The 20,491-nt window shown below is 46.2% G+C and overlaps 1 protein-coding gene across 3 annotated transcripts; it reads right to left on the reverse strand.

Annotated features, from left to right (window-relative positions):
* Positions 1-1,316: 1,316 nt before the first annotated feature.
* On the reverse strand, positions 1,317-20,280 carry NOL12 (nucleolar protein 12). 3 transcript variants are annotated; one of them, XM_083156499.1, is made up of 7 exons: positions 20,235-20,280; positions 17,521-17,627; positions 13,473-13,578; positions 13,177-13,225; positions 8,811-8,953; positions 5,547-5,635; positions 1,317-3,225 (listed from the first exon to the last, which is right to left on the reverse strand). In XM_083156499.1, the coding sequence occupies exons 2-7, from the start codon at positions 17,583-17,585 to the stop codon at positions 3,057-3,059; spliced, it is 621 nt and encodes a 206-aa protein (XP_083012625.1). In that variant the 5' UTR covers positions 17,586-17,627; positions 20,235-20,280; the 3' UTR covers positions 1,317-3,056. The 3 variants fall into 3 exon arrangements, with proteins under 3 accessions (XP_083012625.1, XP_083012624.1, XP_083012626.1); XM_083156498.1 differs by lacking the exon at positions 20,235-20,280 and adding an exon at positions 19,953-20,214; XM_083156500.1 differs by lacking the exon at positions 20,235-20,280 and adding an exon at positions 19,677-19,782.
* Positions 20,281-20,491: the final 211 nt, after the last annotated feature.

The raw sequence follows: 20,491 nt of genomic DNA on the forward strand, positions 1-20,491 counted from the left end.
ATGTGGTATAAGACTATTATTTCTCTTCATGCATTAAATACTTTTAGTGATACATTTAAATAAATACAATCAACACTGTTTGCCAGTGCTTTCTTCTTTTTATTTATTGTGCAGACGGTACTTATATGTTAGTTGGCGCCTAATTAGCATACGGATGGTAATGTAGGAAAATCGCATCGCATGCGATGCGATTTTTTTCAATGTAATTTTTTTTTACACCACAATATCGCATAGCATCGCACCTCCCGCAAAATCACATGCGATTTTATCGGGTGTGCGATGCCATTACATGAGGTATACAATAGTATGATTGTATGTCCTAAAAATAGCTTTTACGCACCCTCCCACTATCCACGCCACCCCGAAGCATGGCGGGGGGCGGTGGAACGCGCCCTCCGACCTTTTCATACCCCCACTATCCACGTCAGCGTGGAGTTTATTTTATATAGTGTGGCGAGCACAGCGAGCCACCGAGCCCGAAGCGTGGCGAGCCCCGCGAAGGGACGCAGATTACTTTGCATGTATTCCTCGTGCGCTCGCCACTCTTCGGGCTCGGTGGCTCGCTGTGCTTGCCATACTATATAAAATCAACTTCACATTCACACCGACGTGGATAGTGGGGTAATTAAAAAAATCAGAGGACGCGTTCCGTGGGCGCTCGTCACACGCTTCAGTGTGGCGTGGATAGTGTGTTTGGGGGGGGGGGGGGGGGGGGGGGGGGGGGGGCGGGCGTTAAACCTATTTTTGGGACATACAATCATATTATTGTATACCTAATGTCATGGCGTCGCACACCCTATAAAATCGCATCTGCACGATCGCATGTGGTTTTGCGGCAGATGCAATGCAATGCAATGCTATACCCCGGGGCTGAGAGAACAGTGAATAAATTACATAGGAAAATCGCATTGCATGGCCCATGCAATGCGATTTCCCTACGCAGAATAGCCCACTAAGCAAATTGCTTAATGGGCGCCCAACTAACATATAAGTACCGTGCAGACATGCCGCTTTCACCCTTAATCTGGATCCTGGCGCATTCACATTAAACCCAGGTCACCCATTATACAGAGGGCAACCTGGGATTAACTCTTCTTGTTACCTGGGTCAAAGTGTCGGGTTGCTCGACCCAGGTTAGAAGATTTAGACCGCACTTTGATCCGGGTCATTAAGTCAGCAACTCAGCAATATCCTGGTTCAGCATGAAAGGGGCCTTATTCAGGGGTGAGTAAACACCTGTATAGGAAGCAGCAGGCAATCAGTTTATTATTCACAATCAATTTTAAATTGGCCCAAGGATTATGGCTTGTCAATAATACATTTTAATATTTCATTTTAATGTCACTGTAAATTGTAATTACATCATGAAATACATGTTTAACAAAATGAAATCATTGCTCCCATAAAAGAAACACTAATAATACACTCATAACGCAATCATTTTGTGTCCTAGAATATATTCAGACCATTTTACCATGGCAAAGCCGGTGCGGGCCCAACCCGGCACGGCACTGTAACACTAAATCTGGGTTGCCCATTATACATAGGGAGACCCGGGGTCTAAACCCATCGTAAAAACCCGGATGGAATTGCCAGGTTGGTCGATGCAGGTTATGAAGTCTGAGTCTTTCACACTGCACCTAAACCCGGGTCGACCTGGTAATAACCCAGGTTATTTGTGTAATGTAAAAAGGGGTATTAGAATGTTATTTTGCCCCTCCAAGAGTCTGTGGTGGAGGACTGGCCCAGACCAGGGAGCAGATAAAATTGCAGCATTAGATGAGCAGGCTACAAATTCCCACTGTATGTTCTGGCACTATAATCGCCAACACTGATACAAAATGTTCTTGGTCAGGCCTCAAATGAGTGCTATAAATGATGAAACAAGTATCACATTGCACAAGACTCTATTGTTAGAAAATACATTGTTATCAAGATTAAATATACATATATATCCTGTATGATCACAGCTCAGTCCTATAGCACCGATGTCCCCAGGGTATACATACCCGTACAAGAGCTACAAAACAACTACACCTGTTCTACCACTAAATAATGTATATTTCCAGGACACAGTTTATGTCTGCATATGAAACATCACAATCTCCGAGCACCCTGAGAACTGTACAATAAAGAAGACGGTTTCTAAACATCATTTATTTTAAAACCAAGTAAAAGTTTTTATATATTCTCACTGGTCGCACCTACATACACGAGTCATGTGAGTACACCTATAGCAATGCTGTTCTGTAAATACTTGTGAAATGGACAATTAGTAACTTATCCTGCATACAAACAAACATAGGGAATGAAGCATCTCACTCATGGAGGAGTCCCAGTAACAAGACTGTTGAAGAAAAACATTTGTGAGGACTTAAAATATAAAGAAATTTTATGTGCATGATAGAAATATTAAATGGACTGCAAGAACATGTGCCAGATCTAGATTACCGCAAACATGCCATTTACTTGTAAACAAAAACCATGATACATGAATCTCATTCCCGCACTGCATGCCATATATATGCACAGTGCTTACATGGTTAATATGAACACAGCTCCCCCTCACTCCCCACCCCCCTCCCTTCTGTTACCTGTATCATGATACGGGAACCACTTGTCTTGTCATACACATATCGTACACAGTACCTGGAGCTTTTTAAACAAGCGGCCACGCCCCCTTATTCCTCATTTGCTACAGAGTAGCTCTATGAAAAGCACAGGGACTCCCCATTGGACCTTCAATCCATTTAATTGCCAGTAGAGGCTGAATGACCTGTAACAAATTGCTACCTGTGATAGGACTCAAACATCAAAGGCAACAAACAGCAGGAAACAAAAATGATCGGTAAAAACAATCTTTATCATGTTGCTCTGTAATTTGGGAATTCGCTCTCCCTGCAGAATTGTGAAGCATTGTTGAATGAACACCAGCTTGCTTATAGACTGAATAGTAATCATCTGGAGACCCACAGTAAGTTGGTGTTGGCACGTCGTTGGTGTAAAGTCTGTGTGTTGCTGGAGCAGAGCATACATGTGGAATACAGATCGAATATCTAGTCTCTGTTCCTCCTAGTTTTGCCAGTCTGTCTCCTGCGCTGGGTTTTGCTCGTGCGTCCAGACGTCTTCACTCCCGTTTGCTTTGTACTCTCTTGATTCCTTGATGGGCGCTTGTTCGTTTTACGTTGACTTCGAACATGGAGAGACTTTGTGAGACTGCAAATCCTGCAAGGACAGATCACATCTCCACTAAATATCAGGCAAAGCATAGACACTTACATACACTTATTAGGTTTATTTACAGTTACATAGACAGCACACACATTGCAGCACAGGAATAGCTTTCCAGTTCATGTCCCAGTGGAGCTTACAATCTATACAAACTAGAGTTTTGTCGGACAGAATCTCAGTGCACGGTGGCAGAAATTAAATCCACCACACTTACCATGCTGCTTCGGTTTACATGGCGTTTTATCCTTTATACTAGATGTTATATTTAAACAAAATATTATATATATGCCCTGACGAAAGAGGTAGTAAAGACCTCAGAAACGCTGACCGCACCCGACATGGTATAGTTTCTTTATTTATGGTGTCAGTATCCAGAGTGTCAGCCTGGTCTAGCCTTAGACCAGCGTGCAAAAAAATTATATATATGCACTTTTAACTATGACATACATACAGTGCTTTTTGACAAACCTGAAACCAGATTTTCATTATATTTTTTTTGTCTACCCTAAAACACCAGGATACATTATATAGTCATGATTTATAATTATAAAATTTTTTAATAAAAACACTTATTGCATAAACATATAAGCAGGCAGTACAGGGGAACACAATAACAGATATTGGACTAGTACAAGTCAGACATATGGTAATAATCAGTAGCTAGAGTCCGTATCTCTCATAAAACAGTTGACCTGTCAATCAAAGAAAATCCTGCCAAAATCTACAAACTGAGAAAAGAGCAGGAGAGAGAAACACAAAGAGGGGAAGTAGGAGGAGCCATGTGGTATTCTGTTTTTTTTTTTCAGTGTGAAGCAATTGGGTAAAGATTCTCCTCATAACATCATAAAACAATAAAAACTATTAAATAAATGGGACTTACAGTAATAGGAGTTATAAATTATACACAAGAAACATGCTTTAATTAAATGAGTTCTCACAGATCATTTACTGCAGCAACTAATCCTAGGGACTGTTGTATTTGGTTAATAAGCAGAAATGCTGGTAAGTCCCATTCTGCTAGCAGCAACCCATATAGAAGCAATAGCATTTCATAGCCTCTTTCTATGGGGAAAAACATTACTACAAAACAAGGAATCGTTTTATGACCAGTATAAGCCACGGGCTAACTAAAGTGCTACTTCTGGGAACGAACATATTAAGAGCAGCAATCTGAGAAAGTAGATACTGAATAGTATTTTGGAGAGAGGGCATATTACCTAATGTACATTTATTACACAAAAAAAACAATGGAAATACTAATATGAAGTAAGTTAATATGGTGCTGATCCACCACGTGTGGCCTGTACAGGAGGATCACAGACATCTAATCCATGATGGGGGCAAATACTGTCTCCACCATTGTTCCACAGTATCGTATAGAAGCTAGATGATAATAAGACCTGGTAAGAGAGAAGGCTATGCCATGTGGCCGACATCAGTGTCATGCTCATCAAACCAACCACAGGTGCTCTGTGCACGGGGCATTGTCAAGACACCTCTTCTGTCAGGATCAAGCACTTCAATATGGGAGGAAGGGCATCACGCAGTACCATGAAGTAATGATTAGGATTGATGTGGATTTTTCAGGGAAACTATGCCCAGAAATCATACCCTACAATTTACAGGCAGCTCCTTAATTGCTTACTTTAATGTGCTGCAGTTTGACATTTGTAGTTGCTTATCCTTTGGGGCCCGATTCAGACCTGTTCACACAGGTTCAAATTCATCCCCGTCCCCAATGTTGGGGGTCTGTGCATACAAGATTGTGCGCATATGCAAATGTCCACAGCGAGTGCCTACGGCTATTTTTTTTATTAGCCAGGGGTGCTCTATGCCCGAGTGACAGGCAGGGGGCGTTCTGAAGGGCGCGCCCAGCGTTTCATGCACATTCGCTCACATGGTAGCATGGGGGATTCCGACGGTGGGGCGGCGTTTACCTGCTCGCTAGGCAGCAAATATACGCAGTCTAGCGAGCAAGTATGAATTACCCCCCTTGTACTTCAAATTAACACACACACATAACCCAATCTATGTGTACTGCACTTCTGCACACGTCTGTAAACAATTGCCATTAAATTGCCACAATTCTTAACCAAAGGTGGCCACGCCATCACCACTACTTTAAAGACACTGAGGTCTCTTGCCAGCCGTAAAAACACTGATGTAATAGTCTCAGCATTGCTCTATTCTGACTGGTTTACCCAGATGCTTCTATTTGATACATTAACCACCTGTGTAAGATCTGTAGGTGTAAGGTGTAATGAGTGGAGAACCACAGCGGGAAGCTCCTAGCTACAGAACCATCAGGTATTTACCTCTTTGACAGTAACGGATTCCCAGCTTGTTTGGGCAGAGGGACTGTGGGTTTAGGCTGTGCCCCTTCCTTTGTCTCTTCATCTTCTCCCTGTAGAAAATATAGATCACAGACTGTCTCATGCACATAACACATAAGTCCTCCTCTGCAGGTCCCTTTACACCACCACAAGACAATGTTACTGTAAATGCACTTTAAAGAGAAAGAATCTAAATATAATGGTAATCCAATTTACAGGAAGTTTTACTGTATAAAATAAGTAAAAAGCCCACATAAAGTCAAAGCAAAATTATAATAATAAAAACAGTGCCAACCAGAATAGGTACAAGAAATCTAAAAATAAATATATGTTTGGTGTGTAAAAAATTAAACCCAAATGGCCTGCATGGAATAGGACAGTACAGAAACCACTGGAACATCAATAGGGTGCGTTATGGGACCCCTAGTGTTAAGGATGCTGGTAGTCCGGATGCAGACACCGGCACTTAGACAGTAAGATTCCCATCAGTTCTTCCTAAAGAACATAAGCCTAATGCTTACCCTTTCCCTAATTCCTCTCCCCTGCAGCCTAACCCTGATCACACCCAGAACGGATTATGGTGCTGTTCCCTGAAATACACACTCTTATAGCTTGCAATGCATCAGCTGACTTTTATAACCAAATTGTCCTCTAGAGGGCACTGTTTAACTATGGTAGCAAAAACAGAAGTGCTTTAACCAATTACAGCTAATAAATGCTCCAGGTTGCAGTACACAGTCATGGCTGTATGGTCTTCTCTTATGCCCCTTTCAGACCGCACTTTTAAAACGGTAAATTGCCGTTTTTTTACCGTTTTAAAACGGTAATGTGTGCGGTCTGAAAGGTCCAGTCCCACTTAACCGGTTAGAAAATGCCGTTTTTTCTAACCGGTTAAAATGCAGGGTCCTACCCGTTTCTGAACCGGTATTTTAGCGCAAAAATCGGCTCAGAAACGGTATTTAGGACCCAGCCAATGAGCTGGGTCCTAAATTCAGCACAGTGAATACTTAATGAGCGCTCATTAAGTATTCACAGCACTGGAGCCCCCCCCGCGCGTGTCGACACCCCCCGCGCGCGTGTCGACGGCCCCCCGCGTGTCGACCCCCCCGCGCGTGTCGGCGCCCCCCCGTGTCGACTTACCCCGTGCCGGTATCTCCGTTGTGGTTCCCGGCACTGCAGCTCAGTATGCTCGGAAAGCACTTATGAAAAAAGTGTCTTTCAGAAAATGGCTGCCCCCTATACGGAAGACAGTTTTTTTAAACAGGGTTTCCTATGGGGCAGCCATTTTCTGGAAGACACTTTTTTCATAAGTGCTTTCCGAGCATACTGAGCTGCAGTCCACAACGGAGGTACCGGCACGGGGTAAGTCGACACGGGGGGGGGGGGCGCCGACACGCGGGGTGGGGTGGGGGGGGCGTCGACATGCGCGGGGGGCGTCGACATGCGCGGGGGGGCGTCGACATGTTCTCGGTCGACACGCGAGGGGGGGGGGGGGGAGCTGCACGGAGGGGAGGGCTGAAGGCTGCACTGGCTTTGACCCTGTATTTGGAAAGTTTCCAAAAACGGGTCTGCCAGTGTCAAAAAATCGGCACTTAAACGGTAATATACCGTTTAAGTGCTGCGGTGTGAAAGGGGTTTTATCTGGCAGACCCGTTTTTGGAAACGTTTCCAAATACAGGGTCAAAGCCAGTTATGCGGTCTGAAAGCAGCATAACTAGCATATTGCTGGTCACACAAACAGTTATGTTGATATTTCTTATATGGTAACCCATATAAATGGGCCACACTGCAGTGTATTAGTGAAGATGGCATGTAACTTCTCGCATACAGTACCCGGATAGCGGATGACTGACTAATGTAAAAAACATCTAATTATTTTCAACAATTTAACCCAAATAATGCCATTGTTCTGTGGCCACGTGCGCATACATAATGGTGCAATTTGTGGCTATTGGTGGTCAGCTTTTATAAACCTTTGAGGTAAACCACTGCATGTGATGCCATCGTTCAGGGCATTACAAAGTAGGGACAAATGATGCAATCTGACAGAACCTCCATCCAATTTACTTGTATAAGCAAGTTTATCGCAAATATTTCTTCCTGCAGTAAACTAAATGGTGGTACTTGTTTCCTAGCACGGCCACAATCGCGGCCATCGGGGGTAATTTTTAGGGGCCTGCGACGCGACCGACGCGATGCCCCCGATTTTTCCATTGAAATGCATTGAAAACAGTGAAAATCGGGTCGGTCGCGTCGTGTGCGGCTAAAAATGCTTAAATGGTCCACACGCGATGGCCGCGATTTCCCCATAGGTAACAATGTTAAATGGGTAACTTTACCCGCGATTTCCCATAGGAAACAGTGTTAAATGGGTCAATTTCCCCAAATCATCATAGGGAAGAATGGTAAATGGGCCAGAAACCCCCAAAAAAAACCCTGACCAGTGAAATGTCCCCCCAAAAGTAGTTTACGCCACCCCGCGATCAACGTGAACCCGAAGCGTGGCGAGCGCAGCGAGCCGCGGCGGTACGCGTCCTCCGCGGATAGATTCACAGGTAAACGCGTCCCTTCGCGGGCTTCACAGGTGTCCGCGTCGCCATGGACACCTGGGAAGCCCGCGAGGGGACGCGTATAACTGTGAAGGTATCCGCGTCCGCTCGCCACGCTTCGGGATTGGTGGCTCGCTGCGCTCGCCACACTATTCTATTCTCAATTCCACGCTGACGTGGATAGTGGGGGTATGAAAAGGTCGGAGGACGCGTACCGCCGCCCCTCGCGGCCTCGCTGAGCTCGCCACGCTTCGGGTTCACGTTGATCGCGGGGTGGCGTATAGTACTTTTGGGGGGACATTTTAATGTTCAGGGGTGTTTTTGGGACATTTACCATTGTTCCCTATGATAATTTGGGTACATTGATCCATTTCACATTGTTTCCTATGGTAAATCGTGGTCATCGCGGGTAAATTGAGGCATTTAACATTGTTCTCTATGGGGAAATCGCGGGCATCGCGTCTGGCCCATCGCACCCGATTTTTTAGTGCATGCGATGCCCGCGATGGCCCTGATTTTACCCCCGATGACCGCGATCATGATCGTTGTGGCCGTGCTAGGAAACAAGTACCAAATGGTTGCTTGCGGAATTATACACCAATCCACTTATCTTTTCTGTCAATGCACTGGTAGCCTCCATGAACATGCAGTATGAAAATAATAAAGAACCCAGGCAATAGTGTGGTTATTATCATACCTGTCTGCTACCAGGGGGAAGGAGACCAACACCAGACAGGTCCAGGTCACTGATGGTTGTCACCGTTACAGTGTGATTGGGATGGTCGTACAGCAGAGACTCTGTTTTTGAGGTCACCAACCTCTCCACTTCATCCGCTTCCTCTAAAGAAAAAATAAAATAACTTTTTTAATATATATTCATGATCAATAAAGGCTTGTTTCATTCTGACAAAGGGCGGTATTCAATGTGAATACCGGCGACCTGCAGCAAATCCTGTTTAGAATTCGCTGCACATTCGCCACTGCTCGCTGCGTTCCGGAGCCTCGCCGGCTCCGGTATTCAACGAGTCAGGGGCTCGCTGCCCCTGAATGGCGAATTTGAGCTCCTGCGGCGGACGCCGCAGGGAGCCTGAGGATGGTGGCAGGCAGGGAGATGGAAGTCTCCCTGCCTGCCCCAGAACGTTTGTGGGGGGGGGGGGGGGAGGTGGGCTCCCCGGGTGCCAGGCAGCACAGGCTGCCCCCCCCGGGGGTGCCAGCAGGGGACCGGGTATATTCACTACTCCCGATCATGAATATGTAATGATCGGGTGAAGTGACTGGCTGCTCTGTGCAAAATAAATAAATAAATAAAAAATATATTTTTTTAAATTAAATATATATTCATGTGCTTACAGCACATGAATAAAAATAGCATGCCCCTCCTCAGAATAAAATTCCAGATTTTTTGACACCAATTGTAAAAAACAAAACATTTTATTTTAAAAGTTCACATTCCACTTCACCATAAAAAGATAGCGATTGCTACTCGGTGAATCATGGTCATTGAATAGGGTGATTCACCGTTTTAGTCAGAAATTCGCCTTATAGCCTCATTGAATACTGCCCAAAGTCTGGAGAGTGCCGCCTGTCTACGCTATCTTACTGTATTGATTTCCTACATCATTGGAAGGCTACCCCAGCAAGTATTTGGACGTTATTTGTTTTTTTTTTAAATCCACATAACAGCCTTTCCTTATAAGTACACACACTGGCCCTCTGGTTCACTCGCAAAGGCAAATTCCTTTTCAAATGGACAAAACCAAGTGCACTGCAGGTGGGGCAGATGTAAATTGTGCAGAGAGAATTATCGAAAGATGTTGTGCGTGCACGCATATAACAGTGACTTTCAAGTCTCTTACATATGCATGCAAGCTGGGAAAGAAATGGGTGGGCAGCTGACATCCAACCCCCCCCCCCCCCTGCACTCGCGTCATAGCCTCATTAGCATAAGAACGCACAGCTTTCTCATAGGAATTCCCATGAAACACTAGGCGTTCCCATATGCTAATGGGGCCGCCCGCTGCCGTGCGGACATTGCCCTACTGAATACCTTCCCTCATTTTTCCATTGGTATATACGATAAAATTAAAACTGACCTAGCCACACAAAGTGGTATAAAATAAAACCACTTTTACATTGCAAATGCTGGGTCGCACCGGGAATTTGGACACAGGTCCGTCCCAGGAACACTGTTGCCCGGCAACGCGGGGGGCGTGTGTTCACGTGCAGCAAGCTAATGCACGTTGGGCGCACGCTTCCCTGTGGAGCTGGGGGCAGGACCGGCGTCTCCTCGTTCACGGGACGGAGCAGCGTCACACTGTGCGTCGTCACCTTGTACGACACGTCACGCTGACGCGCCCGTTCCTAAGCAACGCGGCGGACGCGGCGCGGGCTACCTACAGGTTTTTCTCCGTTCATACCACCGATACCGGCAATCGGAGGTGGACGGAGGTGCCTCTGGGTACCCCGCGCCGCACTGAGAAGAATCGGAACATAAAGATGTGAAAGAAAGGCCTATTACGTAAGGATCACTTATTCTGATCATAAGCTCTGGGTCACGTGACCATAATAAATGTGCATTATTCATTTATATTGTGTTTATTGTGCTCAAAATGTTTCTATCAGTCCTATCTGCCTCCAGGACTGATAGTTATAAATACTGATACTCAATGGTTATTTTATTTTGTATAATTTATTTTATATGCATACCTAGATGTGAGTAAATGTCAGTGCACCACAACAGGTGCTTAATAGAACAGGTGTAACAATCAAACACCAATCAAGAGAGTAATCCAACTGCTATTTAAACTGAGCTGGGAATACCAGTCCACACTTGCTCCTGAGGAAGCCGGCCACTGATACAGCCGGGGAAACGCGTTGAGCCTGATATAATTCTTATTTGGACCCTCCATCCATTTTACAAGTGACCAGTCCTAGTCCCGACGACGACAAAGAGCCTCATCTCCAACTGGACCTTCATCTGGGGTACACGCCATATCCCTAATTCCAGCCAAAATAAGAGGACATCGCCAAATAGGGAGCCTATATCATCAAGGCAAGGACACTCTGGAGTCACTCTCCTGGAACCAATCCATATCCAGGCAAAACACCATAAGGATGGTAACTTTATTTCCCCAATTGAAGTCATAGACTTTGTACTGTGCATACTGCTTTACACCCCAAAATCTACAGCAGTGATATTCCGCAGCTTCAAGTAAATCTTTTGATTTTATCCCCCCTTTTTAGTGTATATGTATGCATACATAATTATGTGTTTTATATATGAAATGTTTTAGTTTAATGTAATAAATAAATTTCTACATTTTTTTCAAAACCATTGAGTATACTTTATTGAAGCAGACAGCGCCGGCACATCCCCCCTTTTTCCTATACGATATTTTGGGCTTGACAACCCAGTGCCGGCTGCTTAGTGATAGCGCACCACTCATTTTTCTTATAAACCGTCCCAGGAACAACCCGGCATTTGCAAGGTTTAACTGATGATACCCTAATCTATCTCTCCTCCCCCGACTTATCCCCATCACTCCTGTCCAAGGTCTCCGAATGCCTCACGGCCATCTCAGCCTGGATGACCCAACGCTTCCTGAAACTAAACATGGCTAAAACTGAACTTCTAATCTTCCATCCCCCGAACATCCCCTCTTCTCCCACTATATCCATCAGCATTGGTGAAACAGAGCTCACGTCCACCGACCAAACGCGCTGCCTCGGTGTCATCATTGACTCCTCCCTCTCTTTCACCCCCCACATTCGTGCTCTCTCACAGTCTTGCCGCTTTCACCTACGCAACATCTCACGCATCAGACCATTCCTCTCCACTGACGCGACCAAAATTCTCATTCACTCTCTTGTCATCTCCCGCCTTGACTACTGCAACATCCTTCTCTCTGGGCTACCTCTCACCCGCCTCGCACCTCTCCAATCCATTCTTAACGCTGCTGCTAGGCTCATCTTCCTCTCCCGCCGCTCTACCTCCGCCTCCCCCCTCTGTTTATCTCTTCACTGGCTCCCCATTCCTTTCCGAGTTCTCTTTAAACTCCTCACCACCACCTACAAGGCTCTCTCCTCCTCCACAGCTCCCTACCTCTCTTCACTGATCTCTATCCACACTCCCTCCCGTCCTCTTCGCTCCATCGCTGACCGCCGACTGACCTCTCACCTAATCACCTCCTCCCACTCCTGTGTCCAAGATTTCTCTCGCACTGCCCCCCTGCACTGGAACAACCTCCCACCACCCATCAGGCTATCTGATTCCCTTACCTCCTTCAAGCGCTCCCTCAAAACCCACTTTTTTCGACTAGCCTATCCCTCCTCCTAACCTCTTTTGATCCTCCTATCCTGCCTCCGTTCCCCTCCGTTCCTACTTATCCTATTGTATTTCGTTCGTCCACTCACCTATTTTTAGTATGTTAACTCTTATGAGCAGGGCCCTCCTTCCTCACGTACTCACCCTACCTCATTACCTCACCTGTGCTCCTGTCCTGTTCTTTCCTTCCTCTACTTCATCTTCAGTCTCCTTGACAATTTTGACACCTACTTCTGAACTGATGCTGATTTTAGTTCTACCAGCTATACCCCTACTTATACTGTATCTTTCAACACACCCTGTACGTTACCTTGTAATTTGTTTTTTTGTTTGCTATGTACTGCGCTGCGGACACTTTCGGCGCCTTATAAATAAACGTACTACTACTGCTACTACTACTACTTTAACTACCCACAGCAACCTAACAATAAGCCCCGTCGCTGACGGCAGATGGGGAGGGGTGGAGCGGCATCCTCAATAGTGTAAATAGGACTGGGTCACCCGTTCACACTGCACAGCTACCCTGATCCGACCCAGGATTAACCCAGGTTGAAAAGCCATGTTTCTGGACCAGGGAAATTCAAAAAGGCCCTATCACATCGCACTCCTGCCTTTCAGCACCTGTGGGGCATTACTAATTTGACCGAGCAGCGGTTTTCAGTATTATAAATAACTGGTTGTAATTACACTTCACAATGATCTAAAACCTAATCTAGAAATATGTCCGACAGTTGCTCACCTAAAGCTTCTTCTCTCTCTTTCAGCATCTTCACGTATTCTTTATGTCTCTGTAAGGAAGGAACATATGTTGTTGACAGTTCACAAGTCTCAGTGAATATCTATTTAATTAAAGGCAATGTAAGTGTTGCTTTACAGTGTCAATGAAAACTGCTTCCTAGTCCTTTACAATTTGTGAGATTTTACATTCATTTTCAATGCTCCCATCAGATAATCAGGTGTCCCTGTCCACAATATATTGAAGTCCTGCTAATCAAACAAATTATAAAAGGTGGCTTTCTGTTGATAATCATTTACCTCTTCTCTCATCTTTTTCTGCTCTATCTTAATCCTGCGCTTGATCTCCTCCACGGCAGCTTTCCTCCTCTGTAATTTGCGTTTATGAAAACCAGTCAAATATTCCCTACAACAGATGGATAAGCTTGTAAATGGTTGCTCAGATCCCCACACAGGGTTGGGTATACTAACATAAAAGTGCAGGTGTGTGGTTACCCATAGCAACAGTTTATAGTCATTCATTAGTATTAGACCATTTGAAGCTAGACTGACTGTTACAGCACATTTGCATCTATGATAACCCTTCAATGAAATTATTTGTTGTGTGTTCAGGCAAACATTGGGCATGATATGAGGTAGTATACAAGAGATAAGCAATGGAGGCTTATACCCCGTTCACACCAGAAAATGCAGGGTCCCACCCGGGAATATGGCCCAGGGATCATGCCGGGCCATTCCCAGGTTGGCCCCTTTCATACCAGAAAAGTCCCTGCATTTTCTGGTGTGTAAAGGGGGTGGGAAGGAGGCGTGCTGGCGGCGGGGAGGCAGCTTAAGTGTGGCGGCGAGTACTAACCCCTGTAGATGGTCCTCGGTGCAGGCCGGGGATTCACACAGGCGGCGGGCGCAGATGACGCAGTTCTCCGGCGCAGTAAGGGCACCAGAGAGCTGCGTTATCTTTATCCACAATCTTTTCTGTAATTTGCACCCGCGGCCTGTGTGGATCCCCGTCGTGACAGCACATCGAGGACCGGCAACCCTGGTAAGTACCCCCTATCCCTTTCACACCGGCCAGGTCCCCTGGAACAACCCTGCTCCATAGCAGGGTTGTAATCCCGGCAAATTAGGCTGGTGTGAAAGGGGTATAAGATGTAGTTTACATGAACTCTAGCCATAAAATACAAGAACTTTCAGTCAAATGAATATGCTTACAGTAAGTTTCAGGGGTTTATCAGAAGAATAAAGGGTGATGCTTTTCCCTACATATACAGCAAGCAATGTATATTTTTGGACAGCTGTTTGTGAAAACTGAATAATAACATGAATTTTTGAATACTGGTACACAGCAAATGTAAGTACATATACTGAAGACAATGGTGCTGATAGCACATGTAAAAATGTCATGGTTATGAAACTGGGTGCAACAGGACACATGCAATAGTGCCACGAGTTAGGCTGAGGCCACACATAGCGGGACCTGAGTTAGGATGACGTCATAGTTCAGCGGAACCCACTCGGCAACAAGGAGGCTGTGTGGGGGTCACACAAAGCAGTATGGCCAAATCCTGCAGAACAGGATCTGACCACTGCTGACCTGATTTCTAGCGTTACACAGTACGGCACAGCCACACTGTGTGAATACATACATTTCAATGTATATGTTCTTCTCAAAATCCAGCTGTCTCGTCCTACTGCAGCATGCTATAGTAGGAGGCAGCGGCTGCGGCCCAGCAGCTAATGTGTGGGGGGCCACATAGGAGCCTGTGTGCAGTCACCGTGCGGTGCAGCGGGACAGGCCGGTTTGCTATTTGTGGCCCCAGACTTAGTCGCCCAGCACCAATTCAGATTGTTTCTAGGCAATGAGGATCAGTTCTGGTAGTTGCCAATTTTAAAATATGTGGATAAACAAAAGCACATCACTCTCCAACCACCACATTACTGAGCATAAGAACAACAGGTAAGCACAACTTATTTACTTCAACAGTTCTTATTTCTGAATTTTGCCATAAGAAACCTTTGGCCTACGGTTACCGTGATGAAAATGTTGGTACGTTAGGGCACTGTGATTCATAAAAGTTTGGGAACTGCTGGTTACAGGTATAAGTTGTCAAGGCCCATACACACTGGGCGACTGAGCCCATTGTGTACGTGCCTCCCGCATCATCACTGGCCCCTCTGCTCATCTGCTAGTATTATCAGCAGATGAGTGGCGGGCTTTCCATAGCATCCTGCTATGGAAAGTCATCTAACCCAGTGAAAAAAAAATGAAACGGGCGAAAAGTGCTCAGTGTGTATGCCCTGAGCGATTTTTAGCCAAGCGATTTCCCCCATCATTGTTGTCTATACAAACTGTGTAGTCTGTCCAGTGTGTATGGACCTTAAGAAATAGTCATCCTTCCTGCAGGAGCCCAAGTGGAAACAACTTGACATAATCGAGTTGCAACACTATGTTAATGAAATACTACCAGCTAGGGGAGGATTAATAAACAAAAAGACAATCAGAGGCAAAGATCTATTGGTACAGACATAATTACACATCATCGGCTGTGCCTGCAGCACAGCCACTACCACATCTAGCTCTTTGTACAGGTGACCAAATGACCACCCATACATTGGGCTACAGGGACTGGCTTCATTGCTGGGCAGTGAGATTTAAATGCCTACCCATTTTGATGTCAGCAAAGACACATAAAGCAGCCAATCAGCCCCCATACATTAGTCCGACTTGTCCTAGGGACAAGTCGGACCTGATTTCCCCTGCAACTCCCCGGGAGGGGGGCACACGATTAGGCACTTGATGTGCCAAATTTTGCATATGATAAATCTCATGGATTTATCATATGCAGTCCCCGGGGAACTGCAGGGGAGAGAGCCGGGTGGGGGACGCTGGGGAGCTGCAGGGAACAGCTGGGCAGGGTAAGCTGACAAATAGTCAGCAGGCGGGGGGACACTGTGATCCTGGCATGGGGAGAGGCTGGCAGGGGCAGTGTACACATAGGCAGCGGGCGGGGGGACACCGGTGAACCGGCGAGGGGAACAGCTCACGTGCTGGGCAGGAGGACCAGGCAGGCAGCCGCAGCTGCAAGGAAGAAAAACTTAATACAAAGAATGGGGAGCCAGTGATTGGCTGAGAGCTCTCAGCCAATCACTGCCTCCTCCCCATTCATTTGTATTGAAGCTGCGGCTGCCTGGTCCTCCTGCCCAGCACGTGAGCTGTTCCCCCTCGCCGGTTCACCGGCGTTCCCCCGCCCGCTGTCTGTGTGTGTGTCAGCTGCCCCTTCCAGCCTCTCCCCATGCCCGGCGTCCCCCGCCTGCTGACTTGCCCGGCTGTTCCCGCAGTTCCCCGGCGTCCCCCGCTTGCTGACCTTGCCTGGAGACTGCACATAAAATTTAGGAAATCTTATGTGCAGCCGGTCCGACTGCCCGACTCCGATCCGCACGGGACCGCGCATCGGGTCGGACAGGGTGTCAAAATATGCGATTTGGGACAATTTCACGGCCCGATTCATCCGAATCGGGTGAAATCAGGCCCAAATCGCATAATGTATGGGGGCCTTAAGTGTATAGAATAGAATAGTGTCTTTGCTGACATCACAAATGGGTAGGCATTTAAATTTCACTGCCCAGCATTGATGCCAGTCCCTGTAGCCCAATGTATGGGTGGTCATTTGGTCACCTGTACAAAGAGCTAGATGTGGTAGTGGCTGTGCTGCAGGCACAGCCGATGATGTGTAATGATGTCTGTATCATAGACCTTTGCCTCTGTCTTCTTTTTATTAATCCTAAGTGTATATGCTTACCTGAATTGGTTGACTGATTGCAGATATATCTGTGAGGTGTGTACCCGGATTCAGTATTGAATCCCGGCGGTCGGGATCCCGGCGGTCGGGATCCCGACGCCGGAATCCCGACAGCCGAAATGCCGACAAGGGGGGGACGTGGATCGCCCCCCCTTGCGGGCTCGCTGCGCTCGCCACGCAGCGGGCCGGGTGCCTCGCTACGCTCGGCACACTAATTTATTCTCCCTCCAGGGGTGTCGTGGACACCCCAGGAGGGAGAATGTGTCAGCATTTCGGCGGTCGGGATTCCGGCGTCGGGATTCTGAACGCCGGGATCCCGACCGCCGGGATTTTAACTGCATCCCGTGTACCCAGATTTACTCCAAAAGGGCAGAGTTTGGAACATTTGCACAATGATAGAAATAGGTATTTATATATAAACAGAATTATGACAAACTATAAATGGGACCATATATAAACTACAGTTTGTAATTTACAGTAACATTTATGTGCAGTTTCATTGTGAATTATTAAAACACATCTTATACTGTATGCTGGGATTTAGCACTTACGTCCTCTTTTCCTCATCAAATACCAGCTCCTGTCGTATAGCGTGCACTTTCTTCTTTTTCCCCATTTTACCGGAGACCAAGGCAAACTACTTTAGTCTGAAGAATTTCTAAAAATAAATTAAATAAAAAAAAAGTTTTTTTTATTTTACTTTGATTTTGTCTTTGCTATTGTTCATTAAAGCTGGCTCAAAAAAAATGATATAAACCGCAGATTGTGCATTACGCAGATTGGAAAAAAAACAGAATGGTCTGGAGCAAAAAGCCTGGGGGGGAACTATGCAATGGATGACCATAAATGGTTTTACGTATCGATGGTCTTCAATTTACTTTGACTGATTAGCCTCTGGGGGTGGGGCTTTACAGGAGTCAGGGGCAGAGCTATACTCATACCCCTTTCACACTGCAGCTCTTAACCGGTATATTGACGATTTTTTTTAGCATTTTAAAACGGTTAGAGCTGCAGTGTGAAAGAACCAGTCTGCATTTACCGGTTACAAATAACCGGTATTTGCAAACGGGTAAAAAGCAGAGTCCTACACGGTTCAGAGACTTTTTTATGCAGTATGAACGGCTCTGAACCGGTATATAGGACTCAGGCATTAGCTATGATAGTGCAGTGCATATGTAATGAGCGGCTCGTTACATATGCACTGCGCTGTCTTATAGCTCTCTGTTCTGCTTTCACACTGCAAACCTGCTTGAGATCCGGTATTTATGTGCAGTGTGTTCTGACTCCTGGCCCCTTGGGGAGAAATAATAAACTATTCAGGGTACTTGTTTCCTAGCACGGCCACAACGATCGTGAGGAAAAATCGGGGGCATCGCATGCACTAAAAAATCGGGTGCGATGGTACCGACGCGATGCCCGCGATTTCCCCATAGGGAACAATGTTAAATGCCTCAATTTACCCGCGATGCCCCCGATTTCCCATAGGAATCAATGTTAAATGGCTCAATTTACCCAAATCATCATAGGGAACAATGGTAAATGGGCCAGAAAACCCAAAAAACACCCCTGAACAGTGAAATGTCCCCCCAAAAGTAGTTTACGCCACCCCACGATCAACGCGAACCCGAAGCGTGGCGAGCGCAGCGAGCCTGCGAGGGGCGGCGGTACGCGTCCTCCGACCTTTTCATACCCCCACTATCCACGTCGGCGTGGAGTTGAGAATAGAATAGTGTGGCGAGCGCAGCGAGCCACCGAGCCCGAAGCGTGGCGAGCGCAGCGAGCCCCGCGAGGGGATGCGGATACCTGTGAAGCCCGCGAAGGGACGCGTTTACCTGTGAAGGTATCCGCATCCGCTCGCCACGCTTCGGGCTCGGTGGCTCGCTGCGCTCGCCACACTATTCTATTCTCAACTCCACGCCGACATGGATAGTGGGGGTATGAAAAGGTCGGAGGACGCGTACCGCGATTTTGACTTTTTTCAATGGCAAAATCGGGGGCATCGCGTCGGTCGCGTCGCAGACCACTAAAAATGACACCCGATGCCCGCGATTGTGGCCGTGCTAGGAAACAAGTACCCTATTCAGTTATGTTTGCCATCAATGGAGGGAAACCATTGCATACCTCCCAACATGACCCTCTCCAGGAGGGACAGAATGCTCTATTCCTGGACTTCATCTTAATTTATGATTAAAATCACCTATGGTGAGACACTTTTGTTATCCATTAACCTGTTTAAAACAGGTGATGGCAATCATAAATGAACAGGGATGTCCAGGAACAGAGCATTGTGTCCCTCCTGGAATGGGTCATGTTGGGAGGTATGCCATTGTGTTCTACCCATCGATGCAAAACTATTCTTCATCAGCCATAAACCATCGATAATTAGGAATCAATGGCCATCCCTACCCAAGAGAGTGATATGCAATACAGGCTCCTCAGTGGCAGGAACCAGTCTAGCATTCCAGGTTTTTCCAGTTTTAACCCAATCCTGGAGTTACTGTACAGATGATTGGGAATGGGAGTATCTAATAAGATAGTTAAGTTGTCCAGAGCAACCAATTAACTTGTCATTTAAGAGACTGTTCTAAATAAATGATAGCTAGATGCTAATTCATTGCTATGGGCACCTACTCAGTGGTTCCCAACCTCAGTCCCCATGTACCCCAACAGTTCATATTTTCCATGTTTTCACACAGTATCGCTCTACCTGTGGATCTGTAAAAATGTGTCAGTGAATAATAAGTGCACCTTCCGCGTGACCTGGAAACCGTGACATGTTAAGAGGTCCTTGAGAACTGAGGTTGGGAACCACACAGACCTACACCAACAACCAGCTTCTGTGCATGTGCAACAACGTCTCCTACACGCATACACAGTCTAATCAACCTGTTCCTTTAAAGCACAGCGGAACTACATGTCCCAGAATCAATACAGACTCACGATAATTAAAGTATCATATTAGACGTGACGAAAAGAAACTCACGATCGCTAGACAAGCACACTGTTGTACAGACGACACGTGCTGCGCCGCCACCTATTCCTCGCTTCCTTGTCTGGTGATGACGTCACATCCTAGCGCCGAAGCTGTGCGAGAGACTTGCCCTTACTGCTGCAACCCTAAATTAGTCACCCGGACCATACGGAACAAATGCACATTATCAATCATATCCCAGTAATTATATGTTATGTCAAGTTCTAAGTGCGTAAGATCTACCACCTTGGTGCTCCCAAGGCAGCTAACAGGAAGCCATCTTTCTACACCCACCTGACTCGTCTCATCCGCGGCGCCTAGCAATGTGCCCTAGCGGCAGCCAGCAAGTACGTCTTGTTTTAAAGAGACAGTCCAAGCCAGGTGCAGAAGACAGATTCCTTTGACGTGTCAGTGATTACCTGTAAATAATTGTTATTCTATGTTTTATCTATGATAGGGGGTGAATAAGTGCACGTGTTTCCCTGCAATTTTATTACTTCTGTAGACAAGGCCTTATTGTTAGATGTAGACATACATTATATGACACGCTT

This window comes from Crinia signifera, chromosome 8 (assembly GCF_055691185.1).
Source record: "Crinia signifera chromosome 8, ASM5569118v1, whole genome shotgun sequence".
Taxonomy (NCBI): domain Eukaryota; kingdom Metazoa; phylum Chordata; class Amphibia; order Anura; family Myobatrachidae; genus Crinia; species Crinia signifera.